This window comes from Mus caroli, chromosome 15 (genome assembly GCF_900094665.2).
Source record: "Mus caroli chromosome 15, CAROLI_EIJ_v1.1, whole genome shotgun sequence".
NCBI classification, from domain to species: domain Eukaryota; kingdom Metazoa; phylum Chordata; class Mammalia; order Rodentia; family Muridae; genus Mus; species Mus caroli.
Genome location: NC_034584.1, coordinates 5,585,779 through 5,613,369, shown reverse-complemented (window position 1 = coordinate 5,613,369; position 27,591 = coordinate 5,585,779). Strand labels below are relative to the sequence as shown.

General features: G+C 43.0%; 2 protein-coding genes across 4 annotated transcripts in view; one reads left to right on the top strand and one right to left on the bottom strand.

The window, feature by feature from the left end:
* Window positions 1-18,806, top strand: part of Skp2 (S-phase kinase associated protein 2) — a 44,033-nt gene extending 25,227 nt beyond the window's left edge. For both annotated transcript variants that reach the window (XM_021183336.2, XM_021183335.2), the window contains exons 3-10: window positions 1,945-2,056; window positions 4,735-4,878; window positions 5,885-6,019; window positions 7,607-7,705; window positions 8,489-8,619; window positions 13,011-13,062; window positions 13,191-13,298; window positions 16,482-18,806. In XM_021183336.2, coding sequence (XP_021038995.1) covers window positions 1,945-2,056; window positions 4,735-4,878; window positions 5,885-6,019; window positions 7,607-7,705; window positions 8,489-8,619; window positions 13,011-13,062; window positions 13,191-13,298; window positions 16,482-16,695 — 995 coding nt within the window. In that variant the 3' untranslated portion in view covers window positions 16,696-18,806. The remainder of the gene's footprint in view (window positions 1-1,944; window positions 2,057-4,734; window positions 4,879-5,884; window positions 6,020-7,606; window positions 7,706-8,488; window positions 8,620-13,010; window positions 13,063-13,190; window positions 13,299-16,481) is intronic.
* Window positions 18,807-20,234: 1,428 nt separating this feature from the next.
* Window positions 20,235-27,591, bottom strand: part of Nadk2 (NAD kinase 2, mitochondrial) — a 40,523-nt gene continuing 33,166 nt past the window's right edge. For both annotated transcript variants that reach the window (XM_021183622.2, XM_021183623.2), the window contains 4 exons: window positions 27,189-27,244; window positions 26,948-27,001; window positions 23,567-23,690; window positions 20,235-22,233 (listed from right to left, as the gene is read on the bottom strand). In XM_021183622.2, the coding sequence (XP_021039281.1) occupies window positions 22,095-22,233; window positions 23,567-23,690; window positions 26,948-27,001; window positions 27,189-27,244 (373 nt within the window). In that variant the 3' untranslated portion in view covers window positions 20,235-22,094. The remainder of the gene's footprint in view (window positions 22,234-23,566; window positions 23,691-26,947; window positions 27,002-27,188; window positions 27,245-27,591) is intronic.

Below are 27,591 nucleotides of genomic sequence, written 5' to 3'. Positions count from 1 at the left end.
AAAAAAAAAAAAAAAAAAAAAAAAAAAAAACCGAAAGACAGGCAGGATTTGTCTCAGAGAGACAGTTTAGGAAGGCTGACAGGGCAGCTGCCGTGGGCTGCCCCCAGTGCCCTTCTCCTCTGAGGCCTCTTCCCTGTTCATGGTACCTGCTTCAGGTATGTGCTCTGTAAGCTCCATAAGCCTTAACAAATACAGGTCCCTTTCTCCTCTTGGGGACAGGAAGGTAGAGAGCCTAGAATTAGATCAGCTGTAAATAGGCTGGTGGAAGAGCCTCCTAGAAACCACTTCTCTAAGACAAAGCTACGTTAACCTTTCTCCCACACCCGTCCACTGTGACCACAGCCACACTGATCTTCCCAGAACTTCAAGGGACCGGTGGCAATTCTGTGCTCACCACCATCTAGGAGTTCCTTGTTAAATGGAAGTCAAAGGTCTTTCTCCATAGCTCTCCCCTCCTGCTTCTCATTCCAGTCCCCGCCACCACCCTTCTTAGCTCTGTTCTTCAAAGCGAGCCTGCCTTCTATGGGGTTCAGAGCACAGATCCGAGGCTTACTCCCATTACCTAGGTCTATCGGACTCAGCGATCGCTGCCCCAGGAGCAGCGGTCACCCCCACAGTGTTCACACGTGCCTGAGTTTCACTTCGGGCTGAATTTTTCTTCATAATTGGCATCCTTTTTCATGTGTCACAGCGTGCTTGTTTCAAGTATAACTGTCCGTTTCCTCCATAACAGGCCTGCTTTATGAAGGTAAAGTCTTTCTTTCGTTGTTCTTATTTTGTCTGCTGATCTTCCCTTAACACCTGAGAGGACACTTGGCACCATAAGTAGTAGTAGAGAATCTTGAAATACTTGTTGGATTAAGTAGTGAAAGCCAGGCAGTGGTGGCAAAAGCCTTTTTAATCCCATCATTCGGGAGGCAGAGACAGAAGGATCTCTGAGTTTGGGGCCAGCCTGACTTACAGAGTGAATTCCAGGATAGCCAAGGCTACATAGAGAAGCCCTGTCCCAACTCCCACCCCACCCCACCCCCACCAAAAAAAAAGAAAGAAGGAAAGAAAGAAAGAAAGAAAGAAAGAAAGAAAGAAAGAAAGAAAGAAAGAAAGAAGAAAGAAAGAAAAGAAAGAAAGAGAAAGAGGAAGGAGGGGAGCATCCTTTCAAAATAATAGCTACTTTAGGTGCGTGGACTGGGGTGTACATTCTGTATTCCAAGAGGGAAGAAGGATCATTTTGCCTTTTATAAAAGTGGGAGCCTTTGTGGCTTCAAGCCACAGTTTATTGGGTGGCTGGGGACTTACTCTGTGCCAGGGCCAATCAACTTGTCTCTGCCAGCCTGGGGCCAAGGGTTCCCTGAGTCTTACAGCTAAGAAAGTGGGACACTCACGGCAGCGCTTGCCTTAGGGACTTTGCTGTCCCTGTGATAACTATCACGACCCAGACAACTTACCAAAAGGAAGAGTTTGTTTGGGCTTAGGGTTCAGGTGGGAGGGGTCCGTAATGGCAAGGGTATCAGGGAGTCCTGAGAGCAAGCAGTGGATAGGGTCACAGCAAAGGCTGAGACCTCACACCTTGTTCTCAAGCCGGAAGCAGAGAAAGCTGGCAGGGAGTGTCTGGGGCTTGGAAACCTCAAAGTCCACCCCAGTGAGGTGCTCCCAGCAAAGTCACACCTCCTAAACCTAATCAGACAGCAAGCGCCACCAACTTGGAAGCAAGAATTCAAATGTTCAGGACTAGAGGGGACAATCTCATTCAAACCACCACAGTGTAAGTCAGTGTGTAGTACTGAGAGATATGTGGGAGTTTGGAGGGTTCCGTTTGCTGAAATTCCCTTTGCGCTATGTGGCATGAGCTTGATGCGTGCTCGTGCATGCTGCGCGCTGGCCGGGACCCCGAGACTGTGACAGGGAAGAGTTCAGAGATGGAGACCCTGCTCTGCTTCTTTGCAGGTGTCTCCTGGGACTCCCTTCCAGATGAGCTGCTCCTTGGGATCTTTTCCTGTCTGTGCCTCCCTGAGCTGCTGAGAGTCTCGGGCGTTTGCAAGAGGTGGTACCGCCTCTCGTGAGTATTCTTCACCCTTCTGGGCATAGAGAGAGGAGGGAAGGAAGAGGGTTATGTGAGTCTGGCGAGACCAACAACCACACCATAGAACATAGCTGAACCTAAGCAAATCCAGCCCCTTTTTCCTGTCATTCAAGTCAGGGAAGTCACTTCCCAGTCAGATGAGAGGAGTCTCCTGTGGGTCACTCTTACCCTATTTCTGATGGCCTCTGTTCAGTTCCGCACTTGTTTGCCAGGGATATACCAGTTTAGGCTGGGTGGTGTGCTGAGAGCAAAGGAGATCTGGAGGGTGGCAAGACAGCCCAGTACTGAGGACCCGGCTGGGAGCACCGAAGAAGGGTACAAGTCTCTGACCTTGGACAGTGTGAGCACAGACTGTTTCACATAGGCTCTCCATGACCTGGACAAGTCACCTGTCACTTCTGAGCCTAGCCATGCTGTGTATAAGATAGCCATAATTGACCCTTCATCGTGGATTACTCCTAAGGATAAAATGAAAGGTGCTGGTACCTTGCCTGGCTCGTGGGGCCTGCTTAACAAGGGCCAGTAGAGGTAGTCTTAGCTGGTTCTTGGCTACACTTAACATGTGTATGTAAAGGGTGTTAACCAGGAAGGCAGTGACCAGCAGGAAATAAGGAATGGCTTTGTTGTTGTTGTGTGGGATGCTCAGGAGTTAACCCAGTGCCTCAGATGAGGCAAGAGCTCTTACCACTGAGCTACACACAGCTGCAAGCCTAAGCCTGCACAGTTGTCTTGGTAGGTGAGAAAGGTTTCCACAACTCTGGCTACATTTCATTTCCACCAAAGAGGCTTATTTTTTCCCACCAGGTATGCATTTTTTTCCAAACCAAGCAAAAAAAAAAAAAAAACCTTGCGTGTATTTAAGGTATGCAATCTATATGTTTTGCTGTGGTGTATGTCACTAGATGGCTACTACACTCAAGCAATTAACATACCATAATCTTGCAGAGTTCCTTTTTACAGGTGTGAGTGTAGCTAGAGCACATAAACCATTCTCTGTAGCACCGATTTCCAAATGCAGGACAGCATTACTCTCAAGGCTTGTTTATTCTCTGTATCTTCGGCCACCCAGTACCTGGGACCCACATCTTCCCTTGGGTCCGGCAATCTCCATCTTCCTAGAACAGTAACTGACATAGTAATTTAACCTTTCCCGTAGGCTAAAACGATAATTTTGTATTATCCTGGTTTATGGGTTGAAGAAACTACAGGGTCAAGAACATTGGTTGGTGAAGTGCACCTTAAAAGAAGACTAAGTAGTCTTGTTAGCTCCCAGCCTTAACCATTCCTGGGTATGTTTGGCTTAGGGGGAGGGGTGGCTGCTGAATTCATCTTCTCTTTCCAGTGTGACACTGCGTCATTTGGGTCAACGTGAATGCTTCCAGACTAGTCCTGGGTTGTTCTAGAAAAGGAAGTCTGCTGCCCTTTACTTCTTTGAAAGGAGAGACATTGAGATCTGAGATAATCAGAGAATGATCTGCTGTCTTTTTTTTTTTTTTTTTTTCTGAGATAGATTTCAGGGTAGACAAGAGAAATATACAAAGTATGCCACTTTCTTACGGATATCAGATCTATAGCCTGCCTTTTTAATAGTCAAATCACATATTAGCAAAGTTTTGTAGAAAAACTAGTTCAAACTGGTTGATGAGCGTTTATTTCAAATACGTTTAAGAGAGAGAATTCTGTGCATGGCATGGTTTCTCAATAAAAGTCTCACTCAGTGGACGTCAGGCAGCCCAAAGCAGCCTATAACTCCACCTGGCCTCGGAGGACACGGACACACACACAGACATAGACAGGTAAACAAAAATAATGCTTTAAAAAGAAACACTGATTGAAACGCAGTCTTTTTTAAATGTATGTGTGTGTGCATATCTATGTGTGTTAGAAAATCCATATAATCTAGTACTTCCCTCTTTCCTTTAACATTAGCATAAATATGCATATACACTTGTGCATGTATACAAATATGGAACAGAGCCAATCCGTGACTTCTCCCTGGCTGAGTGATTGGTTTTTCCCATGAAATAATGACTATTTTTCTTCCTTCGTTTATATTTTCATGAAACTTCTGGTAATCGTGGCAACCCATCCACACTTGGCAGAACTAGAAATCAGGATCGTTTGGGAAGTTTGGAACCTATGCACCTTGTAATAAGCATTTTTAAAAGATTTATTTATTCATTTATTATATATGAGTACACTGTAGCTGTCTTCAGACACTACAGAAGAGGGAGTCAGATCTCATTACAGATGGTTGGGAGCCACCATGTGGTTGCTGGAATTTGAACTCAGGACCTCTGGAAGAGCAGTCAGTGCTCTTAACCACTGAGCCATCTCTCCTGCCCATAATAAGCATTTTTAAGAGATTTTTAAACTTGTCAAATTACACTTACTGATAGGATTTTATTCTGTGGCTCCAGGTTATTAGCATTTCTAGCTTTAGCATCAGATAACCTACAGAAAGAAACATAGGAGCATATTGCTACTGTGACCAAGAAATGTTTAGTACTTCATAGTCAGCTTGGAAACAAAAGCTCTTCAGGTTTGCTTTACGGAAGCCCAGCGGCCATGTCTACCGTGTTGGCTGGGACTTTAAGGGTCCCCAGAATTGGCTTTGGCCAACTTACGAAATGAAGCACCCCTCTCTGTTTTAGGCTCGATGAGTCTCTCTGGCAGTCCCTCGACCTCGCGGGTAAAAATCTGCACCCAGACGTGACTGTGCGCTTGCTCTCCCGAGGGGTGGTCGCCTTCCGCTGCCCTCGGTCCTTTATGGAGCAGCCGCTGGGTGAAAGCTTCAGGTAAGAGGGAATGACTGGATGTGGGGGTGGGAACAGCTCACACGCCTCTGTCGACAGTGTGTGATCTGTCCCTCTGCCCATCCATATCAAAGCGGAGGAATATTCCCATAAAGCATCATGGGCTTTCTGCCCTGTCACGGACAGATTTGCAACCTGGAAAAAATACCTTCTCTTGTTTTGTAAACTGTTTTTAAAAAGCACTTCTCTGGTGCTGCGAATTACGGAATACTAAGGGTCCGTGCTGTCTGATTCCTCAGGAGAACAGCGAGATGCGGAAGAGAAAAGCAAGCTAAAGACGGTAGAACACGTCTCAGTTACCTTCCCTGATTTCCATGGCCTGTTTCCTCTCTCCGATGCTTGTACTTCCTGCCGTCTGTTCCTCTACAGCCTCCCCTTGTGTTCCGTGCAGGATTTGTCCTCCTCCGTCTCTGCTTGCTGTTCTCTCTCAGACACATTGTGTCTTGTGCACCCACATTTATGCTCAGGATTCTCAGACCCGCCCCCCCTTACGTTAGTCTGGTCCACTTCAAAGTTCTTAGTTTTAATTACTGAAAAGCTTCCAAGGCTGAACTTGAGTACTTTGATATTAGCATATCTAAAGCTAAACGCTAGGCCTCCCATTAAAACTGGTTCATCTACTGTCCTCCTCCTCCTCTTAGTAAACACGGTTGTTGCGCTCAACCTCCACCCAGACCAGCAGCCAGGAGTCATCATAGGCTTACCACACGCCCTGGGCACGTGTGGCTAGCTCATTCTCATAATAGCCACCTTTTAATATTAGGAGTGCGACCGTGTTGGCAGTAACATCCGTGCTTGGGAAATCTTGAGTTTTAAAAATGATTGAGGATAGGAATTAGCTAGAAGCAATTTGTTTTCTGATCAGCTCTTTTAAAAGGGGTATTTAGTTTGTGATTGGCTGTCATGTGCGGACAGGAAGGAGTCTGATGGGATCTGAGCGTGCTTGTGTGAGTCACCTTACAGGGCCTCTTTTCTCTCCTATATACAGCTCATTCCGGGTACAGCACATGGACCTGTCGAACTCAGTGATAAATGTGTCAAACCTCCATAAGATTCTGTCCGAGTGCTCCAAGCTGCAGAATCTAAGCCTGGAAGGCCTGCAGCTCTCAGATCCCATTGTCAAGTGAGTGACACCTGAAGTATGTTGTGAAGACAGTTGCTTTGTGTGGCAGCGTTTCTTGTATATGACCACAGTGTCCTTGTGTACATGTCCAGAAGGACATACCAAATAACCAGAACTGTCTAAGATATTCAAGACAGCAGACACTTGAATGATGACCATATACCAGAACCTGCTCTGGGTGTGAGAGAGAAGAGGGGTGAACAGTAGTACATGGTCTGCGCCTCGTTCCTGGGTGAGGCAGGTAACCACAGGGCCGAGTGTTGGTTAAATGCATTGCTGGCCATGCGGCAGCATCGGGGGTAACTGACTGAATGCACGAAGGCAGGCTTCAGAGGACTGACTTGCAGGCTGGCCACTGACGATATTCAGGTAGGAGATCTCCAGAGCGATAGGACAAGGACAGCAGAAGCAGCCTCAGGACAACTGCTGCTGTTCTGAATGCCTCACTAGCTGCTCGTAGCTGGAGCCTACACATCAGGGAGATGAGGAGGATCGTGGCTATAGAATCATGGCCTTCTGTGGAGCCTCTGGTAGTTAGCAAAGAGGCCATGAAGCATGGTGCATCATGGTTCTGGGAATGGAAGGGCCGTGTCAGATTGCGATGCACTTAATTAATTTGCTAGTTCCGTGCATATGAGAACATTGCATTAGTCAGATGAAAAGAGGAAGCCTGATAGGAAAACCGGAACAAGAGTGAGAGCCATGCTAGCCTAAGCATAATTCTGAGAGCAAGCTGTAAGTTCTCGACCTTTCCTAATATGTGAAAACTGAGGCACAGAAAGGCTAGATCGCTTGTCCAAGTTCACCCAGTGAATCAAACCAAACCAAGAATTAACTCTAGAATAATAGCGCATCACCACTGAGGGTCCCTAAGAGGAGAGGGTGAGCCTTTTAACATAAAAGATAGATATATACTCACTGGTGTTTCTTGTACATTTATGCTGCAAGTACTTTGCAAATCCCTCAGTACATTGTGTCATTTAACCTTCTTTCCAGCCCCAGCAAGAAGATGCTCTCGCCAGTTTGCAGATGTGTAGCCAAAGCAAGTCACTCAGCTGTGACTAGTGAAATATAGATCTTTTTTAAAGATTTATTTATTTATTTTTATGTATATGAGTACACACTCTAGCTGTACAGATGGTTGTGAGCCTTCGACTGGTTGTTGGGAATTGAATTTAGGACCTCTGCTCATTCCAGCCACCCCGCCACCCTACCCCCCAGGCCCCCGCTTGCCCAGTCCCTGCTGGCTCTTGCCCAAAGATTTATTTGTTGCTATAAATAAGTACACTGTAGCTGTCTTTTGACACACCAGAAGAGAGTGTCAGATCTCATTACGGATGGTTGTGAGCCACTATATTGTTGCTGGGATTTGAACTCAGAACCTTCAGTAGAGCAGTCAGTGCTCTTACCCACTGAGCCATCTCACCAGCCTGAAATATAGATTTTGAAGCCCATTTCTGACTCAAAAATCATGTGTACTTAATTACAGTTGCACACACACAGGCACACACACCAGGGCTCACCACTGATGCAATGCAGTCTTCAGGCATTGATGCAATGCATTCTTCCGGCATTTCTCTTTTCTAGGACTCTTGCACAGAATGAAAACTTGGTGCGACTAAACCTTTGTGGGTGCTCTGGATTTTCTGAATCTGCCGTGGCGACTCTGCTAAGCAGCTGCTCCAGGTAGGAAAGATCTGAGCTGTCACAGTGAAGCTTTGCCTCTGGGTGTCTGGATGGAGTGGCTCCGCATTCTTGGCTTGAGCAGTGTGGTGCCTTTGCCACTCCAACTTTCAGGCTAAGTCAGTTTGTAAGGGGCGGGGTGGGGGCGGTGCTTGGATAGTTCTCCCTTCTCTCTGCTGTTAAAGGGAAATGAAGGAATGTATTTATCAGTGTGATTGATTTCTATTTATATCTAACTGAACCACATTAATATGCGTGATCCCATTTACATCTTTACTTGCACTGCTAAGTGAGAGGAGGCATGAGCTCGGGGTGCACAATAGCCTGTGTTTATGTTCTTTAACTATCTCTTTGTCTTTCTGGAATACCGTTTGTAACTATGTCTCCTTAGTGATCACTAGACGTTGACTTTGAAACTCTCTGGCTCTCCTAGCAGGAGAGAATTGGGAGAAAGGCATTGTTATAGCATCCTCTGGGTTTTAGAGAACATTTGTGTTGATAGCTGTCTGTGCTTTTTGACAACAATGTAGCTTTGAGAAAGAAACATAGGAGCTACAGTTTTCAACCTGCATTCTCAAATGGAGGCTGGGGCCTTTGCTCAGATCACCGGGGAACTTTCAGGGTATGGGTGTTCAGAGAAAGAAATGCCTTTTCAAATGAACAACACAAGGAATGGTCCGTGCAGGCAGCGGTCAACAATCTGGCTTCCTGTGTTCCGTGTGCCCAGTTTAGGCCACCCTTGCCCTGATGAATTCATGCTTCTCTTCTTCCCCTTCCTTCCTGCAGACTGGACGAGCTAAATCTCTCCTGGTGCTTTGACTTCACTGAAAAGCACGTGCAAGCGGCTGTGGCACATTTACCAAACACCATCACCCAGCTGAACCTCAGCGGCTACCGAAAGAACCTCCAGAAAACAGGTTAGAGCTTCTTAGGCCAGGGCCCACCGAGGCTTTATGGTGGGCTTGGGAAGTGTCTGCTACCTGCTGTCTCCCTTAGTCCAGTGTGCAGGTTGTGTGGGTCTTCAGCAGAGGGACTGCTTGTCAGAAGAGTCAGGCAAAGGTAAATAGCTTCTAATGTGGAAGCAAGCTGTGAGTCCAGGGCCTAGACGGCGAGTGCTTTAAAGCAGTGTGTGTGTGTGTGTGTGTGTGTGTGTGTGTGTGTGTGTGTGTACTTGAAGACCAAGGTCAACATTGGGTGACTGACCACCTCAGTAGTTCTCCATCTTTGTTTTTTAATGTTTCCTTGTATGTGTGGGTTTTCTGCCTGTATCCCATGTGTGTGCAGATGTGCAGAGCCTGTAGCGGTATCAGACCTTCTGCAACTGGAGTTAACAGACCCCTTGTTGTCGGGTGTTCTAGGAACCCAACTCCTGTCCTTTGCCAGAGCAACAAGTGCTCTCAGCCACGGCTCCGCCTTTTGAGTCTTTCTACCTTATTTTATGAGACCAGGTCTCTCAGTGACCCTGGAGCTCATTGATTGATATTGCTAGACTGGCAGGCAAGCATCTATTTGCCCAGTCCTGAGGTTATAGGTGAATGCTATGCCGCCTAGGTTTTTGGGTTTTTGTTGTTGTTGTTGTTGTTGTTGTTGTTCTTTTTGCACAAATGCTACAAATCAAACTCAAGTACTTTACTGACTGAGCCAACTCCTCAGTCCCAGAACTGGTTTTTTTTGTTTGTTTGTTTTTTGTTTTTTGGGTTTGTTTTTGGTTTTTTTGTTGTTGTTGTTGTTGTTTTGGGTTTGTTTGGTTTTTCGAGACAAGGTTTCTCTGTGTAGTCCTGGCTGTCCTGGAACTCACTCTGTAGACCAGGCTGGCCTCGAACTCAGAAATCCGCCTGCCTCTGCCTCCCAAGTGCTGCTCCACCACTGCCCAGAAGAACTGGTTTTAATAAAATAAAATTACTATGCAGACCCCAATGTAAATGTAGGTAAATACAATAAAGTCAGCCCTCTCAATCTATGGGTTCTGCATCCAGATTCAACCATTAACAGATCAAAAATAATCAGGAAAAACTACTGCATCTGTATTGAACTTCTAAGAACTTTTCTCAGCATGAGTCGCTGATCAGTTGAGTGTAACACACGGCATTTACATCATATTAGATATAAGTAGGGAACCTGGAGTCATTGCCCCAGGGGTACAAAAGCATGCCTTGACTGAGAAGTGGCTTTTATCTAGGAGCAAGCTTTGCTTACAAAGGAATGGTTTTGACAGTCTCAGGGCAGGTGTGCTGCTGCCATCTAGTGGTCAGCAGGCAGAACTGCTGCTGAACAGCACAGAAATCCAGCAAAATTGTCAACACTATTAGGATTGAATAATCCTACTAGAAACCTAATAAGCTAGCATTTACACCTTCAACTTTTTAATTCATCTAAAAGACAATGCGGGTGAACACGGGCGTTTCAAGTCAGATGGGGAATAACCATAGTGTTGGTAAAGCTGACACTTGGCTGTTTTTGTGCTGTGTGTATAACACTGAGAGTCTTAATTTGTACAGCTAAGAGGTTACAAAAGGAATGGTGTTTGTTGTTGTTCTTGTTGCTCCATAGCTCAGCCTCTGGCTAATATTCAATCTAACTGCATGAAGCCAAATCAATTTAGGTACTAAAATCAACCCTGCCTGGTGTCTTGAGCGTGGTATTAGCTCACCCTGGGGAAAGGTAATTTACTTCTTATGTTTAAATCGATGTGAACCAAACATCTTGAAATGCATCTTAACACTTAGGTTGTATTTGGAAACTGTTTGTTTGGGGCTTGATAAGAAGAAAGATCTGTCAGTCTCACATAATTGGTCTTCATGTGTGGTCTGAGATCTACACTTGAACCACTGCCATTGCAGATGCCTGTCTTCAGACAGAGAGGCAGAGGAGACCTGTAAAACTGCAGCCGTGTCTTGATTTCCTATCACTTCGACATTTTCCCTTTAAACACTTTATATTCTTATAGAATTATATGGCTATTCTCAGAAATCAAGATGATATAAAAATACACAGAGCAAAACAGACACACCACGAGCAGACTTCCTGAATGCTATAAATGAAGCTAGAATGGAGGGAAGAGAGTAAGGTGGAGTGGGTAGGTCTCCTGTAGCAAGAAGGGACTACCTTTGTATAGAACGGCCAGGGAGGACCTGTGATCCTGTAAACACCTGAATACATAGAGGTTTGTGGAAAGCCATTCTGGAGCTAGACGTAGTGGTCAAAGAGAAGGCCTCTTATTTAGATGAGAAATACATAGGCGCTTGTGGGAGAACATTCTGGAGCAAAGGACCATGGGTACAAAGGCCTTTGGTGTGGGAGCTAACCTATGAGGTGGTGGCAGAGGTAAGGCCGCCAACACAGAAGGAAGGAGCTGTGGCTATGCTGAGCGAGGCAGTGCCGTGACCTGACCTACCCTTGAAACTATGCACTCTGGTGCCACATTGAGAAAAGGCTGGAGGTAGGGGCGTGGGGGGAGAGGCAAACAGGGAGGACAATTAGGAATCTAGGGTGGTAATGGCTGAGGTGCTAAGACAGGATCAGATCTGGGCACATTTGGGACTGGCATAACAGGATTTGGTGACAGCAGACCGGGTATGAAGAGTAAGTAACACAGTTAACTGTGATCTCATGATCTCCAAAGTTTGGCCTAAGACACTGGACCCATGACATTATCAGGTGCTGTGCAGTTTAGGAGAGGGACAGAGCCAGGGCAGGAACGGACTGTTTTAGACATAAATCTGGATAACTGCCACACGGCCAAATCAGTATGTTGAGAAAGATTTGAAAATACAAAACTAATATAGAGGAAATGTGACCACAGATACATCTATGAGAGCAATCACTCAAATGTTATGTGGAGGTATCTATTTTAAATCAATTACATTTTAAAAATCTGTTTTCCATTTAAAAAGTGCCTCAGTTTATGTCACCCTCCTACAATTTCTGCACAGTGTATAATCCCAGTGCTCGCTCAGGCAGGTCACAACCTGGCGTGGTCCCTTCAACCCTTTCCTTCTCTACTTGTAGCAGGTTGTGTGTTTTGATGAAGATTACAGCGCACTGTGTTTGGTTTTGTTTTTCGTGCAAAACATTTCCTGGCATTTGTTTTACACTTAATTGTTTTGGGAAGCAGAGGCTCTCAGAATGTATCATGGCCAATGCATGATGATCAGAGGCCTTGCTGGAGTCTGTTTCTCCTTCCACCCTGCAAACTTGTGAGGCCTCACAGCCAGTGCTTCTGCTGCCAGCATCTAGTATTCACTAGTATTTCTTGCTCCACCCTCTGCAGATGTTTATGCTCTTGATATATTGTTTATCCTTTATGGTTTTTGGGGGGTTTTTTTTTGGTTTTTTTTTTTTTTTTTTTTTTTTTNGGNTTTTTTTTTTTTTTTTTTTTTTTTTTTTTTGGGTTTTTTTTTTTTTTTTTTTGGTTTTTTTTGGTTTTTCGAGACAGGGTTTCTCTGTGTAGCCCTGGCTGTCCTGGCACTCACTTTGTAGACCAGGCTGGCCTCAAACTCAGAAATCTGCCTGCCTTTGCCTCCCAAGTGCTGGGATTAAAGACGTGCACCACCACCACCCGGCTCATATTGTTTATCCTTAAGACTATTAATCTATTTAGCTTATGTCGAACACACTTTTTCCTACACTTCTATATGATTAGCATAGCAGAACTTTGTTTTATTTTTGAGGCAGAGTGTCACTATCTAGCTCTGGTTGGCCTAGAACTGGCTGTGTAATCTAGACTGGTCTACATATGCAGCAGTTCTTCAGCTTCTGCCTCCCTGCCCTGGTGAGTTTTGTGTGTGTGTGTATGTGGCCACTCTTTACCTAACCCGAGATTCCACAAGTAATTCATTGAAAGTTGCATTTAAAACCCAAAAATATATGGAATTTACTAGGTTGTAATCTGAGTTGAAAACTCATTCTTACAGTTATGGCAGAACAATTTTTTAATAAGTGTCCATGATTCCCGTCACTGAGCTGAAGAGACATCCTGGTACGCTGCTGTTTGCCTTTATGGACTGGCATTTGGTTCTGTTGGGGTTTGTCTTTCTGTTTGCTGTTATGAATTGGGATTTCCTGGTCTTTCCAGCCAGTTACTTTGCTACATAAAGAGTTGTAATCCAGGGGTTCCCACAGTTCCTTTAACATTTATGGCAGATTCCCAGCTGCTCTCCTGGATGCCCTCGGCAGGAAACTTCTATGTTGGGACAGTCCTGTGTAATGTCAAACTTCTCTAACTGCCTGCCTCAGATGCCCCATATGTCCTCTTCTCCTGCCTTGTTTAACAGTGACTGTGACCATGACATCTGTTTGCCTTTTCTAGATCTTTGTACCATAATTAAACGATGCCCCAACCTCATCCGCCTCGACTTAAGGTACTGTTTTAGATCAAACTTTGGAGTACATTGGCTGTTTGTGAAATGGGGTAGGATCTAAAGCAGGGATTAAGCAGCAGAACTGGCAACCGGCGTGGTTTTGACTCTTTTCTTCCTTTTGGTTGCAGTGACAGTATCATGCTAAAGAATGACTGCTTTCCAGAATTTTTTCAACTCAACTACCTCCAACACCTCTCGCTCAGCCGGTGCTATGATATAATACCTGATACTCTACTGTAAGTAGGATTTACATTTACGCTGGTGAAAAAGCACAGGCCAAAACTCGGTAGTAAAATCCATCTTTAGATGGATGAATACATGTTCAAAGCATGAACATTGATATTGATGTGCCACAAAATGCCCAGGAAAGAATATTGAAATAGTTCACAGAATGTCCTGAATTGACTAAGCTTATTAACTAGCAGAGCTACTGTCTTAGAATGCTATCCGAGTGTCTGAAGGAAGCTTTTTCCTCTGAGGCACCCACAGAGAGCACAGAAGGCACGCCCAATGTGAGTGTGAAACATCTCCCATTCAGTTTTAAAGCTCACAGGGAATTCCTGTAATGGGCATCTCGCATGGTCAGAGGGGGTGAAAAGAACTGGTCTATGAGAGTCTGATGCTATCTGAAAAGAGGGCATCTTATGTAGGTCCATGAAAGTTAAGAATCTCATGCAGGGATTGCTTACTTCATTCCAAAGTCTTCCTTACACCAAATAAAAGTCTACAGCGGTTTCACTGAGAACCACTAGGGGTCAGACCCTTGCACTCTGCCGGTGTCGTGCAGAAGAGTCATATGGCTTAGAGGAGAGTATGGTACTATCTATCCTACTATCGGAATGCCAGCTTTTAATTCTTCCTACCTAGAAATGGTGAATTTGAAAACAAATTATTTATTTCTCAAATGAATGGATTAGATCACTCTCAGTAATAAATGATCTATAAAGAATTAGGTAAAATTGGGAAGTCTGGTAATTATGTGACTAAACCAATCATTTTAACTAGTCTCATGTGCGTTAGCTAGCTAAGCTAGTGTCCTGTTTAGAAAAACACTACCTAAAAAGGATGCAAATGTTGCAGCTCAAATTCACATGCATGGAACTCTGATACAAATCCCCGAATCCAGAATTCTAGCATCCACAATTCCTAGGATCTTCTGGTGTCTTTGAGATGAGGAACACATCTGAAGTTCTTTGTAGAAATACCAGTGTGTCTCAAGGACACTGTCCACACAGCAGCCCGAAACACACTGAAAAATAGCTGATGTCCTATCTCAGAGATGGGAAAGTAAAATGTGAGTCTTTAATAGTGTTCTAAAATATTTCAAAAACCTTCAAGTCCCCCGCCACTGCAAACCCCGGCTAGATTTACTTTTTCCTTAATTGGCGTTGTCTCCCACTGACTTTTCTGGTCAGTATCCCGTTTCTCATTCCATAATAAACCCAAGTTGGAGAGAAAACTGATTTGAAATTAAGAGATTTGACAATTCATTAGACAAGGCATTTCGGGTTATAGAAAAAGAAGCTGGATTATGCAGGCGAGGAAAGGAGCAAGTCCTTTTTATTGATTTTGAGATCAAGTCTCACCATTTATTCCCCAAGCTGGCCTATGATCCAGCCTCAGCCTCTTGTATGATGACTGCCTTTTCATTAAACTTGAACTAAGAGCCCTAAAAGATGCTATCTTAACTGTTTTACACAAATGTAAAGAGCATCCTGTAAACGTATCCTGTTCCTCTCCCGCTGAAAAGGCAGATGCCCCTGACTGGCATTGCAGCCAACGCACACAAGAGGCAGTGATGGGCTTTTGTGGTGGGGTCTCATCCTGTCTCCTGCACGGCCGGGCAGGAGGCACCACCCAGAGCTGCTGCACGAAGCTCCTTTGCCATCTGCCAACACTCCCTTTCCCTTACTCCCACCAAGTTTCTTCTTTTAAATATTATCCACCATAGATGATGTAGCTTGGCTGCCTGGATATCCCAGAACCTGAATTCTCCCAAGTGTCCCCATTCTCAAATGTCACATAGGAGTTGTGCTAGGGACTGCTCTCCTCTTTAGTGGTGATGGGCGTAACCTCGTCTACAGTCAGTACACGGCAGTTCTTTGTTTCTACGTTCCAGAAGTTCAAAGATGCAATGTGTTCCTCTTCTGTTTTGATCTCTTGTGACCTCCTGACCTCGATGCCCCTTATAAGCAAACACATTTCGTGTCTACATCGTGCTTCTATTTACCAACTCTGCATCTTGTACCCCACCACATGCAGTAGACAGTATGGTGCTTACCTCTACCATTCATACACTAGAGGGGTAATGGGATGACCCATGGAGCCAGCCTCACCACAGATGGGCCTCAGATCTAACAAACCATCTGCTTTCAGCCAGTCAGGGCGCATCAGTGGTTCTGAGACTGGTGAGTAGAACTGTATAGAATATGCTGGAAGGCTGAGCCATTGGCACCCAAGTGACAATACAAACCTGCCTTATTTGAATACATATTGACTGTGACAACAAAAAGGCCACTGCTGTGCTCACTGATCCCCTGGGGGGAAGGGAGTGGGGGTTGCTGAATTTCCCAAATAAACATTCCCTGTCCTGCGACTCTGTACTATGTCCCAACCTAGAGCAAACACAGACCAGGGAGACGAAGCTGGGCATATAGACCTGTTTAAAGAGAATCGGCACCAAAACCCAGAAAGGGTTTTCTTTAGATAATCAGGGTCACGTTTGTGTGACCCTCAGATCTCACCGATAACAAAACTGTATATCGGGTAACATGAAATGTGTACAAAAAAGGTCTGTCCTATCAATAATAGGGGAAAAAATATGGAAAGAAAAGGTCATTGTCTGCTGTAAATTGGTATCCCATTTTTTTATGTGTACCCTGTGTAATCCCATGTAGAGAACACTTTAAGGAAGTCACTGGTGGGTTTCGGTGAAGCAAGGCCTGGGTGAGCCATTGCTAAGCCGCCCTCAGGTCTGTGGGTGGCCTCTGTTGAGAGAGCATAGTTCAAAGAAAGATCATGGCCAGATTCCTAACTTCCATGTGTTACATCACAGTGCAACGTTGACCATTTCTGGCTTGCTAGCTCCCACATCGCAGCAGCCCTTCCAGAGAGCTACGTGGACTAAGAAAGGAGGCAAATCCAGCTCAATTTAAAAAAAAATAAAATAAAAAAATAAAACTACATAGTTCCACGGGAGCCGCCCTGAATGAAACGCACAGGCTTGGTTCTGGACCCGCGCGGCGGGTCTGGCTGCTTTCTGTCCCCGCTTTTTTTTCCCCTGGATTATTTCCATAAGTCACTTCTTACAGATGATGTCAGTAGCTGCATTTTGCAGGCCGATACCAGTGATAGACAGTGGGCTGTAATAACTCGTCTGACAGCTGCCACACCTCCTGGAATTTGCTCTTTCTTTGCAGTGAACTTGGAGAAATTCCCACACTAAAAACGCTACAAGTTTTTGGAATCGTGCCAGAGGGAACCCTTCAGCTACTGAGGGAAGCTCTTCCTCGGCTGCAGATTAACTGCGCCTATTTCACCTCCATTGCAAGGCCAACTATGGACAGCAAGAAGAACCTGGAGATTTGGGGTATCAAGTGCCGACTGACTCTGCAAAAGCCCAGTTGTCTATGAAATGCTTACCGCAGGGCGGTGTTTCCTCTGGAACGAGGAACACAGGCAGCAAGTCCGCGCGTGCTGGAGTCCTTGGTTACTCTTCCTATGGCTTTGCCTTAGCCTTCACTTTATATGTATGTTAGGGAACCATTTGCGAGGTACAGCCACGAAGTGTTACTTTTTCAAAACTATAGAGCCGATTCTGTCAGTGCTGTGCCCTAAGGGCCTAAGCATCAGGTCTTTGGAGATTTTAGGAGAGCTTATGATTTCAACATGCTTTTTTACAAGCGACATTTGAGCCAACTCTTCCAAGTGCCCTTCTGATTAAGTCTATTTAGAATCAAGTTTTAAAAATTACCCGTGGCTAACAATCTTCATGGTGTTTGTCATAACTTTCTATCTATTTAATTATTCAGTATTTTATAAAACTTGACTTTGAAGAATAAGCTATATGTACGGTGAGCTGGACGGAAAGCAGCAGAGGCTGGTAGCATCTGAGGTGGTCTTTTCTGGGAATTAACACATTTCTACTCTGTGTGCAGGTATGAGGTTAGTTTCACAGAAGCACAGGAATGCATGATGTACCTAAAACTCTAAATGAGAAAACAAAAACACAGAGACACAGCCGGAAGCGGGACAGGATTGGTGCAGGATTTAAAACCTCAAAGGCTGTTCTCTAAAAGCAGGTTAATATGAAGTATCCTTTAATGTTTTTAGGAATTCTGCTATGTTTCCAGAATCTTAAATTAGGTGAGAAAATCTACTTGTGTGCTTTTTAAACTTTATAATCAATGTATGTTACAATATATGTGGGTTGTTTAGCTTTTTTAAGTTACTTGCTTTGTTTTAGGAATGTGATATTATTCTAGTCAGCCTTCTGAAAAGTCGGATAGAATTCTGAGCTGATCAGGTGTGCTGATCGTTACTTTAGTACTGCGGTTATTTTTTATATTACTCTGAAATCAAGAACTTGAAATTCGTTTAAGTGGTCTTAAACAGTAATCGCTTGAAACTGCCCGTGAGGTTACTGGACCTAAAATTGTTAGGTTGAACTGATTTCTGTCCATCGGCAATCTACACGGGAAGCGTGCGCATGTGCAGCTTCAGACCCGGGAAGCGTGCGCATGTGCAGCTTCAGACCCGGGAAGCGTGCGCATGCGCAGCTTCAGAGCAGGTGCCGCGACTTGCACTTCACCTAAGTGTTTAAGAATCACCGGGCATTAAACCTTTTGATAACAGGTGGGTTTTTAGCACTTGATACACAGAAGAAAGGGATCAAATTGTGTTTCTTAGAAAATGAAAAGAAAAAGAATTAAGGCAGTTACCTCTGTAGAGTATTTCCGTGCTACAATCCATTTCTATTAACTTCATCAAAAACTTTTAGTTAACAACATGAAGTGCCTTCATCTGCTCAGACCTAAAGAACATTTTCAGTGTCAGACAAGAATGGTCATGCTTCAATCCCCTAGTAGTTAAAAGAGTGCTAACTCCTACTTGAAACTATTGTTTACACATTAGTGATGGGCTGATGGCGGGCTCTGGCCTCCAGATGCCCTCAGACATACAGTACCTGATCTTCCTTACGCAAGTCCAGCTGTGAGCTATTTTTGCCAACATGTCGCGGTAATACATGTCGCAGTAATCTGTATTTTTGTATGTGATTTCTACTTTTATAGACTGATTTTAAAATAAAGTACATTTTTATAAGAACAAGTACTTGAGCTGCTTTTTATATCCTTTTCTGCAGTCCTTCAATTTAGAAAGCATCTATTTGGGTTGCCATTTAGGTCAGATAAAGATTTCAGCCACCTGTCCTGTCGGGCTTAATAAAAGTGATGTCTCAACTCACCTGAGCAGTGCACCTGTTGGCCTCCATGTGCTCTCAAGAACAATGACACTTAGGAGATATTTGTATCCCACTGTAGCAGCCTATGCTGCTTTAGACAGTGTGAATAGCTCAGGCCTGAGCTTCTAATAGTTGAGTCCGTTTGAACCTTTCATTTCCCAGGTCTTCTGATGGTTTTTTAGCAGTACCATCATCGTCCTGACTTTGTTTTATGATGGGAAATGTAAAGTACAGCCACTGAGCCTCCTCACACGTTTCAGCAATCCGGGCCAGATTCATTGCTCTGCTTCGATCCATTCCCTCATACAAACATAAGTTTAAGACAAAACTCAAGTGATAGAGTTTTGGCATTGTCAGCACTAAATATCAGAGTGGCATTGAAGCGCTGTCTCCCAAGTGTTTCCTTCTGTTTCTGAAATAAGACCACAGTGGCTTTAAGATGGCTGTATAGCCCCCCGCTGGCTTTGAACTTGGGATGGATCCTCAGTCTCTGCCTGTCAGGTGCTTGCTGGGATCACAGGTTTGTACCACCATTCCCAGTGTTGATCAGTCCCCCTTAAAGGTCCACCTCCTGCATTCAGTGTGTGTGTGTCTGTCTGTCTACCTGCAGAGGCCAGAAAATGGGGGTCCTCTTTAGCTCCTTACCTAATAAATATGACTTAAAATGCCTTAAAGTCCACCTTCCTTAAAGTACAAAATAGCCTCCTTGTTGACTTATGCACTCCAATCCCTCATAGAGTAAAATCACTGCATTTGAGACTAGACTTGGGAAGTCCTTTTGGAGATAAGGTCTTACCGTGGAGCCCACGCAGGCTTTAGCTCTGGGTTTTCCCTTACCCTCCAGATGGTTTGGATCACTTGAGTCGTCTTACTTCATTGCATTAGTTGTTACCCCTGGGAGGTTTTTAATGCGCTTAAGTACAGGGATATAGATAAACGCAGTGGCAGGTGCCTCTCTTGATTTAAATTCTAAATGTATATTATTTTCCTATCTTAGCAGTTAAGTGTCCTCCAAATACTTTTCACCATTCTGTTTGTGTCTGCAGACTGTGTATGCGCACACGTGGGGGTGCCTCGGGGGCCAGCAAGTGTCCTGCTGCATCATTCTTAGCTCTTAAGATCATCTGTCACTGAACCTGCACCCAGACTAGCAGCCTATGAGCCCCAGCAATTCTTTCTCTGCCACACACCCCTCCCCACTCCAGCTCCATCATCCATGCATCCAGCTGCACTTCCTTAATGCAGGCTAACTTCGACCAGTCAGCATTTTATGTGGCTACTGGGGATCTGAACTCAGTTTGTCTTTCTGTTTGTGTAGTAAGTCTTAAAGGCTTAAGCCATCTCCCTAGCCCCATACCCTTCATTTTTGAACGACACTTTAACTCAAGTGAACATAACTATTTGTTATTTTACTTACATAAAGATGAAATTGTTTGGTTATACAAAAGCTATCCATTCAAGAATATTAAAGCATAATGGAACATCAAAAATACTGAACTAAGTTATATTAAAAATACATTTTTGAATTAATCATTCTGCCCTCTGAATAGGCAGATTCACATAATCACTCTGCCACATGATGGCAGTGAACTAAGTCTACAGTGTACAGAATCACATGCCTGTGGGGATAGACTTGAAACATAGTATTCAGGGGAAAACTTGGGCTTTTATGTAGTGATTTCAGAAGAATTTAGGAAATAAGAAAACAAAGTAAAAATGGACAAAGGTTTAATTTTATTTGCATAAAGTGGTCATTAAAGGTTAACCCATTTAAAGACATTTTTGATATTCCAACATCCTTTGCCATCAGTCTATTACAAATAAATCCCTGCCTGCCACAGAGTAGAAGTTAAATTGTAGGCAGAGCACAGTAAGTAATTTTAATACCTTTCCAAGGGTAGTTTAAGAACAATTCCACACAGCTCATTACCAGTTAGTGGTACATATAAATAGATGTGTGGTAAATCATGGACAACCAGAGCTAGGTACATTAAAGACGAGAGTGGCATTTTTTTTTTCTAACAAGGTATTTTAAGCCTCTTAGGGAAATTCTCTATAGTGTAGAATTTAACTTTCATATAAAGTGATATCTTAAATATATCCATTTTTTTTAAAAAAAAGTTAAACTAGAAATTAGAGTTGGCTCAGATAAAAACACTTATTTCCTTCTACAGTCAAGGAAAGTGTTCTAAATAAACACACAAGCCCAGACAGATCTAAATTACCTCACACAGTGACATTCATTTTTCTTAATTGTTAAAGAGCAGCGTGTTGCGTTTGGCAAAGCTAAGAGCATTTGATCTCATCATACATCCTAGCTTTAGTTTTTGACTTCTGAGCTCACGAAGCTCAAGTTCCATAAACAGTCTATTTCGATGTCTATGCAACAATTCATTATATCATATATATCTATAACATGATACAGATATATGATAGACGGCACAGAATGAATCTTCAATAGACATTTTGTCAATAAAAAAGGAAATTCACCAACAACTGAAAATACACAAGTCTGGAAAATCCAGCATGAAAATACCATCCATTATCTAGCAAGGGAAGCTTTTCATGAAAACAAANTCAAGAATTAAAATAGTTTTCTCCAAAACTAAGAGTGGTTTTCATACCAGAAGATGGGGAAGCTGTTTATCCCGCAAAGCTATTGTTTAAATTTTAGAATACAGTAAAAGGAAATCACAATACTAATTTAAGGCAATTCCAAAATTATGTCTGAGGTCCTAGGTGTTTACTAAAGAGTCCATTCCCAATACTAAAGGAAGGGTCTTTGAACATTTTACTGAACTAACAGAACACAATCATTGATTATCCTTCTAATCCTTGATTTCATAATAGAAATTCAAAACCAAAATCAGGAGGGGGGCTATCGGACTCAGTTACCTGTCTGAACAATAATTGCTATGGAAATCAATACTTTACAAAGTGCCAATGACATGTCCCATAGATGTGTTTCATCTAGCACTGATGACACCCAAAACAAGTCAGAATTTCTCTACAAATAATCTTAAAACTGCTCCCATGTTTTCAATCAATAGTGATTCCATCATGGTTTCCTAGAATTAGAAAATTCTTAGCTATAGAAAACACAATTTACCAACTTCAGTTAAGTCAACATCAGGATTTATCAAAATTCTCCATCATCAAATTTTTTTTAAAAATCTTTACTTTTAAGTACTATAAAAATAATGTACTAATCAACTGGTACACATGGCCAATTCCACAAAGTTAGGAAGAAAACAACACTTGTACAGTTAAATTTCAAATCCTAAATACTTAATCCTTTATTTAACCTGCCTCTAAGGAATATCGATGCTCTTGGTTACCAACTGTAAATAGTACAGAAGCTTCGACATAATTCTAGTCCACTTAGTCCGTCTCCCGGTGAACAGCTCTTGTCTGTCAGAATCAGCAGGAGAGCACACGCGGCCCATTTTGTCACCTTGACTCTAGTGGTAGCCTGTCATTAAGAACCATAACAAGGTCGGTCCATGGCTGGTCATCTGTATCTGCAGAAAAAAGATGTCTACTAATCACATCCAGGGTCTGAGTAAACCCTTCACTGTTCTAGAATCACAGTTCGAAGCTCATCTTCTTTATTGATCATCATTGAAGCAATTGCTCCGTCGTTAAACTCAAAAGATGTTCCTCCATCCACAACCATGCAGGCATCCCAACATCGAGAACGGACACAAACTCTAAGTGGAAGAAGATGACTCATTAAATCAGTATCAAGTTCTCAACCCTATGGTTTTGTTACCATAACTAGCAGCTTATTTGGCCTTAAGCTTGAGAGTTGGCTGCCCTCTGATTGGACAGTCAGTGACTGTAAACAATATGTAAACAATATGATCTAGATCTCAAATCGAAAATTCAGGGTAGAACCAGTCACTTGAGCGTTTCTGGAGGAGCTGCTGGGTTACTGTCATGAACTTCCGAGTTATTTCCATTACAAGGATTGAGTACAGTCTCTGTCCGGTATCATTTTTCTTAAGGTTATGTAATTTAAGCAGAGAAAAGTAAGTCTCTGACGTACTGTTGAATGAACAAAACACCAGCACCTTCTCTCAGCTGCTATTCCCACCCCTCCTCAAGTAGACCCACTATCCATCCATCACTGTAGGTAACTGACCAATCTTGAACTTTGTTTCAGTCATACAGTTTGGGGATGTCTTCATTCCACAAATGAATAAGGTAAGGCATTTTTTAGATGTTTATTAAATATGCCTTTGCGAAATACCAAGTATCTTTGCTACAATTTTTATATGTAGGCTGAGTAGCCCTTAACAAAAATGCCTAGTAATTGAAATCTTTTAGATAAGATTATATATATCATGTGTGTGTATATATGTATATATGTATATGTGTGGGGGGTGTGTATAAAAAATGAGGTATCTAGGGATGAAATATATATGTACACGTGTGTGTGTGTGTGTGTGTGTGTTTAGATAGACACACCTATATAAACAAAATGAGATTTCTGGGGAGAAACCTAAATCTAACAAAATGTACTTTTCATGTACACTGTACATTCACTATACATATAACCTCAAGCAACTTAATACAATTTGCGGGCACCACACTCTGACTGTGACATCACACAGAATTCCACTTGTGGCAGGCACTGTGTCTATGCTTCTGGGGCAGTGATTTCAGATACCATTCTCAGATACCTTGAGATAGACCAGATATCTTTTACAAGTATCTTTATTTCTCAGGCTTTTGTTGCCATGTTGTCATGTTAAGTTTTTACAGTATCTTTTCCAATCGCCTGTCACGAGGCCTTCTCCTCTGTATATTAGTTAACATTCCAACATAAGACAGTTAAATATAAAAACATAAATAAATATAAATACATGCACACCTAAATTAACTCTCAAATGAATAAAGCAAAGGCTACAATGTTTATTCCTAAGGGGAGAAAAATACATTTGTCTCAAGGTCTCAATGAGAGAAGGATGCTTTTGCTTGTTTCTGTGTTCCCGTTGCTCTTTTCACTGTATCACTGGAATGAAAGGAGTGGCTGCTTACTTTGAGGAGAAACAACGCTGACGGCTGCTGGAGAAAACTCTGTTTGCTATTGGCTCTCGTATACTGAAAAGTATTTTTGGTTCTTCTGGACTGTAGAGCAATGATTCGTTATATTCGTTTGTTACTATAAGGGAAGAACAGCAGATTTAATAAAGAATGGTCCCATCTGAGAAGCATCTGAGAGTGCGCTCTTTCCCACTGAAAGCATTTGGTGAGCCTATCTCTTGGGAACTCAGAAATTAATGACCATTAAGTTCAATCATTAACCCACAAAACGCATTCATCAGCCACCACAGAGAAGAAACAGGTACAACTGGGAAAACGAGAGAAATAAATACCACAAGTAGGAGTTAATGGCTGCAGTGGGTAGACTCTGGAGAGGCACAGCCCAGGAGACTTCATCCCAGACTGCTGCTCGCTGCTGATATGCCTTTCCTACCATTATTACATACCCTAAAGCGTCCTGGGCATCAGCCCACCTCCTGAGTAAATTTCCTACAGATCAACATGAAGATGAACTAACATGAATTAATGCTATTTAGATGAATTAATGACTTTATAGAATTCAGATCATCATAGGAAGAAAGTTTAAGGAGGTAGTTTTAGTTGTTGGCCAGAATGATGTAGTAATAAAGTTAGAAGCAAGAATAGAATGCGCCAAGCCGGGCAGTGGTGGCGCACGCCTTTAATCCCAGCACTTGGGAGGCAGAAGCAGGCGGATTTCTGAGTTCGAGGCCAGCCTGGTCTACACTGAGTTCCAGGACAGCCAGGGCTACACAGAGAAACCCTGTCTCGAAAAACCAAAAAGAAAAAAAAGACTAGAATGTGGCCTTCTTCATAGACTAGTAAGCAAAGGCTGAATAATAAAGAATACAATGAGCGTTCAAAAATTGCACTAAGAAGAAAAATAGGCTTGGGACAGATTTGTGACCAAGGAAAAACATTCATTCTAGGTCAGGTCCACAGATAAAGCCAGGTGTGCAGTATGATAGAGCAAGGCCGTGGGAAACTGTTGCTTTAAACTTATAATGAGCTTACAGAATGAGTGAAGCACTGCTTTGAATTCACTATTGGCATCCTTCTTTTACCCCCCTTTGCTGTAGCATTTTATCCATGAGGGAATTTTATAAAGAACTTCTGTCTAAGAAGGCATAAAAAGGCTGAAAGAAGAACTAACGTGGGGCTTTTGGGCTCTGCTCCATCCACCAAATGTATACATGTATACATATCTGTCTGTCTATACGTATATACACTTAAAGAGTTAAAAGAGTTCAGAGTTTCTCCCTGGGCATTGTCGCCAGCCCCAGATAATTAAGTTTTGTCCCATCTGTAGTGCTGACCCTTTACATCACCACCATACCACTTTGCTGCCTGCCTCTGTTTACCCTATGATGTTAATTCTGGCATATGGCGGGTTTCCTCAAGTATCACGTCAGAGCTAACAATAAGAAAATGCAACCTCAAACCATCAATGGCATACGCTTTCTCCAGTGAGACTGCTGTGTCTGAGGATGTCTGCAGAAACTTTTAGGACCCATTTTGTATCTAACAGGCACCTGAAGCTCGGCAAGCAGAACATGCATTAGTTAGAGATAACTAGACAAGCCAGGCATGGTGGCACACGAGTATTAGTTAGAGACAACTAGACAAGCCAGGCATGGCGGCACAAGAGTATTAGAGACAACTAGACAAGCCAGGCATGGTGGCACACGAGTATTAGAGACAACTAGACAAGCCAGGCATGGCAGCACACGAGTTCACTCTCAGCTGCTTGAAGGTAGGAGGATGACTTAAGCCTAAGAGTAATTTGAGGCCAGCCTGTATACCAAATATTGTTTTCTTCAAAGACAAAGAAAGAAAATAGCAAAGAACATCTATCCAAGAAAGTTAAAAGTGAAAGTTTACCTGAGCACCACATTAAAAGAAAACAGTAAGGCTGACTGTCTAATAATATGCCTTATTGTGGAACTATTGGTAGCATTTTATGTGTATGTTCCTGAGGTTACAGTAAGGACATTATCTTACTAAACCCATTTTAAGCTGAAATGTACTTAGTACTCATGGCCTCCTGAGCAGCACAGCCACACACCAGGAGGCCTGTGCACTGTGTGCCTTCTGTGGCTGACGGGGAGCTACAGCCTGCTGCCCGGCCCTGCTCAGGGCCCCAGGAAATACTTCAAGCAACACTAATCTGGGAAAAGCTCGACAATTAAGGTACACAGCTTCTACTAGTAGTTTTATTCTTTTAAATCCTTGTTTAAGGTTAAAAAAATCCATATTTGGTTCCTTTTTTAAAAAAAAAAAATCTAACCTACAATAAAAGTTAAATAGAAAATGTGTTGGCTATGAAAGAAACTTCCAAAGAGAGGTTGTGGGAAGGTGTGTGATGGCGACTGCCACTCACCTGCTACCTCCTGCAGACGGCTCGATCTGCACAAACACCCACTCAGGAAAACCCTACACACTATCAAATGAAAGTAGCCTTACACACTATCAAATCTAAGTCCGCCTCTGCAGTCTGGGTGCAACTTCAGTAGAAATTATACAAATCTCAGCTGTGTTAGGTTACTGTGTTGGGGTTTGCTCCTGCCGTAACATTAGTGCATAGCTGTACTTAAGGCACAGAAGAGGCGCTTATCTGATTCACGGGTGCCCTGCGGGCAGTCAGGGCACTAAGAACACCTACCACATCTACCTTTCTTTACTTCTCATGCTGTTTAATCTAAGTTATATAGCAGGAAAGTGCAGGCGCCAATTTCCTTTCCTTGATACCAATTTAGTGCTAATGCTAACTGATGAGGCATGACTAAAATCGTTTTAAGTCTCAAACTGAAAATAAGCAGAATCAATTCGATAGTGTTAATACAATGAAAATCAGGGCCATGACTAAGGAAAAACCTACAGCGACAGCATGAATTTAAACACTTATTTCCTATTTAAAATCCATCCATGCTCATCCTGTCACCGGGAAGTGCTTAGAGTGGCAGTAACGTGGCACAGGCTGTAGCTCATGGTGAACACAAGTGAACACTATAAAAACTCCAGCATTCAGATAGGCAAGAGGGCTCACACCTAGTGACTTCAAATCCACAGGAGACAGCCATCCTCCTGCCTCCAAAAGACAAAAGAACCAACCCCTGTAAGCTGTGCTCTGATCCACAAACCCCGTGGGTGTGTGTGTGTGTGTGTGTATTCACAAAAAAATAAAATAAAAATGTAATTTAAAAGCTTTTTCTTGGAAGCCCTACTTTAAAGTTACCTTTTTAAAGCCACAATTAACAGAACAGTGTTGTACCATAATTAAGCAGATGTTCATAATACTGTTCTTTCTCAAAGCTGACAGAAATAAGCTATCTGTAACTAACACCATGTGGTACCAACCTTTTTCTACCAAGTCTTTGTTCAATGGAAGAGTCAGATTTCCTTGTCGTCTTGCTGTTGACAGAGGGAAGATGGGAAAAGCTTCAGTTCATATTGTAAGTCACACAACACAGATACGCAGCATTACATAGCCCATTGCACAGCACACAGTAACTCCGCAGTACGCAACACAAATACACAACGTGCCCATTACACAGTACACAGTAACTTCGCAGTACACAACCGCTGTTTCCGTACTCACCAATATGTAAAACATCTTCAACAGCCTGCGCTGCAACCCTGTTAATATTGAACGACCTAGAGGAAAACAAGCACATAATTCTAGGTTTTGTCCTAAAAGCACACTAGCAGTGGGAAGTGTATGATGTACTTAACATATAAAGGATTCTTAAAATTGAGACAACTACAGATTAGTGGCTACAAACAAAAACTATATTGCTGTAGGGGTGACTCTCCCTACTCTTCTTGATAGAAATACAGAAGCTGCACGCAGAAAACAGGTGAGCACTGCAAAGGCTTGAAAGTAACCTGTTTTCAGTTCCACAAAGAACCCAACTGGATAAACCGGGTAAGAACTGAAGTGTATCTCCACACATTCCATTTCCACATAAAATGCAGACTGGAAGCTGTCTTTTTTTTTTTTT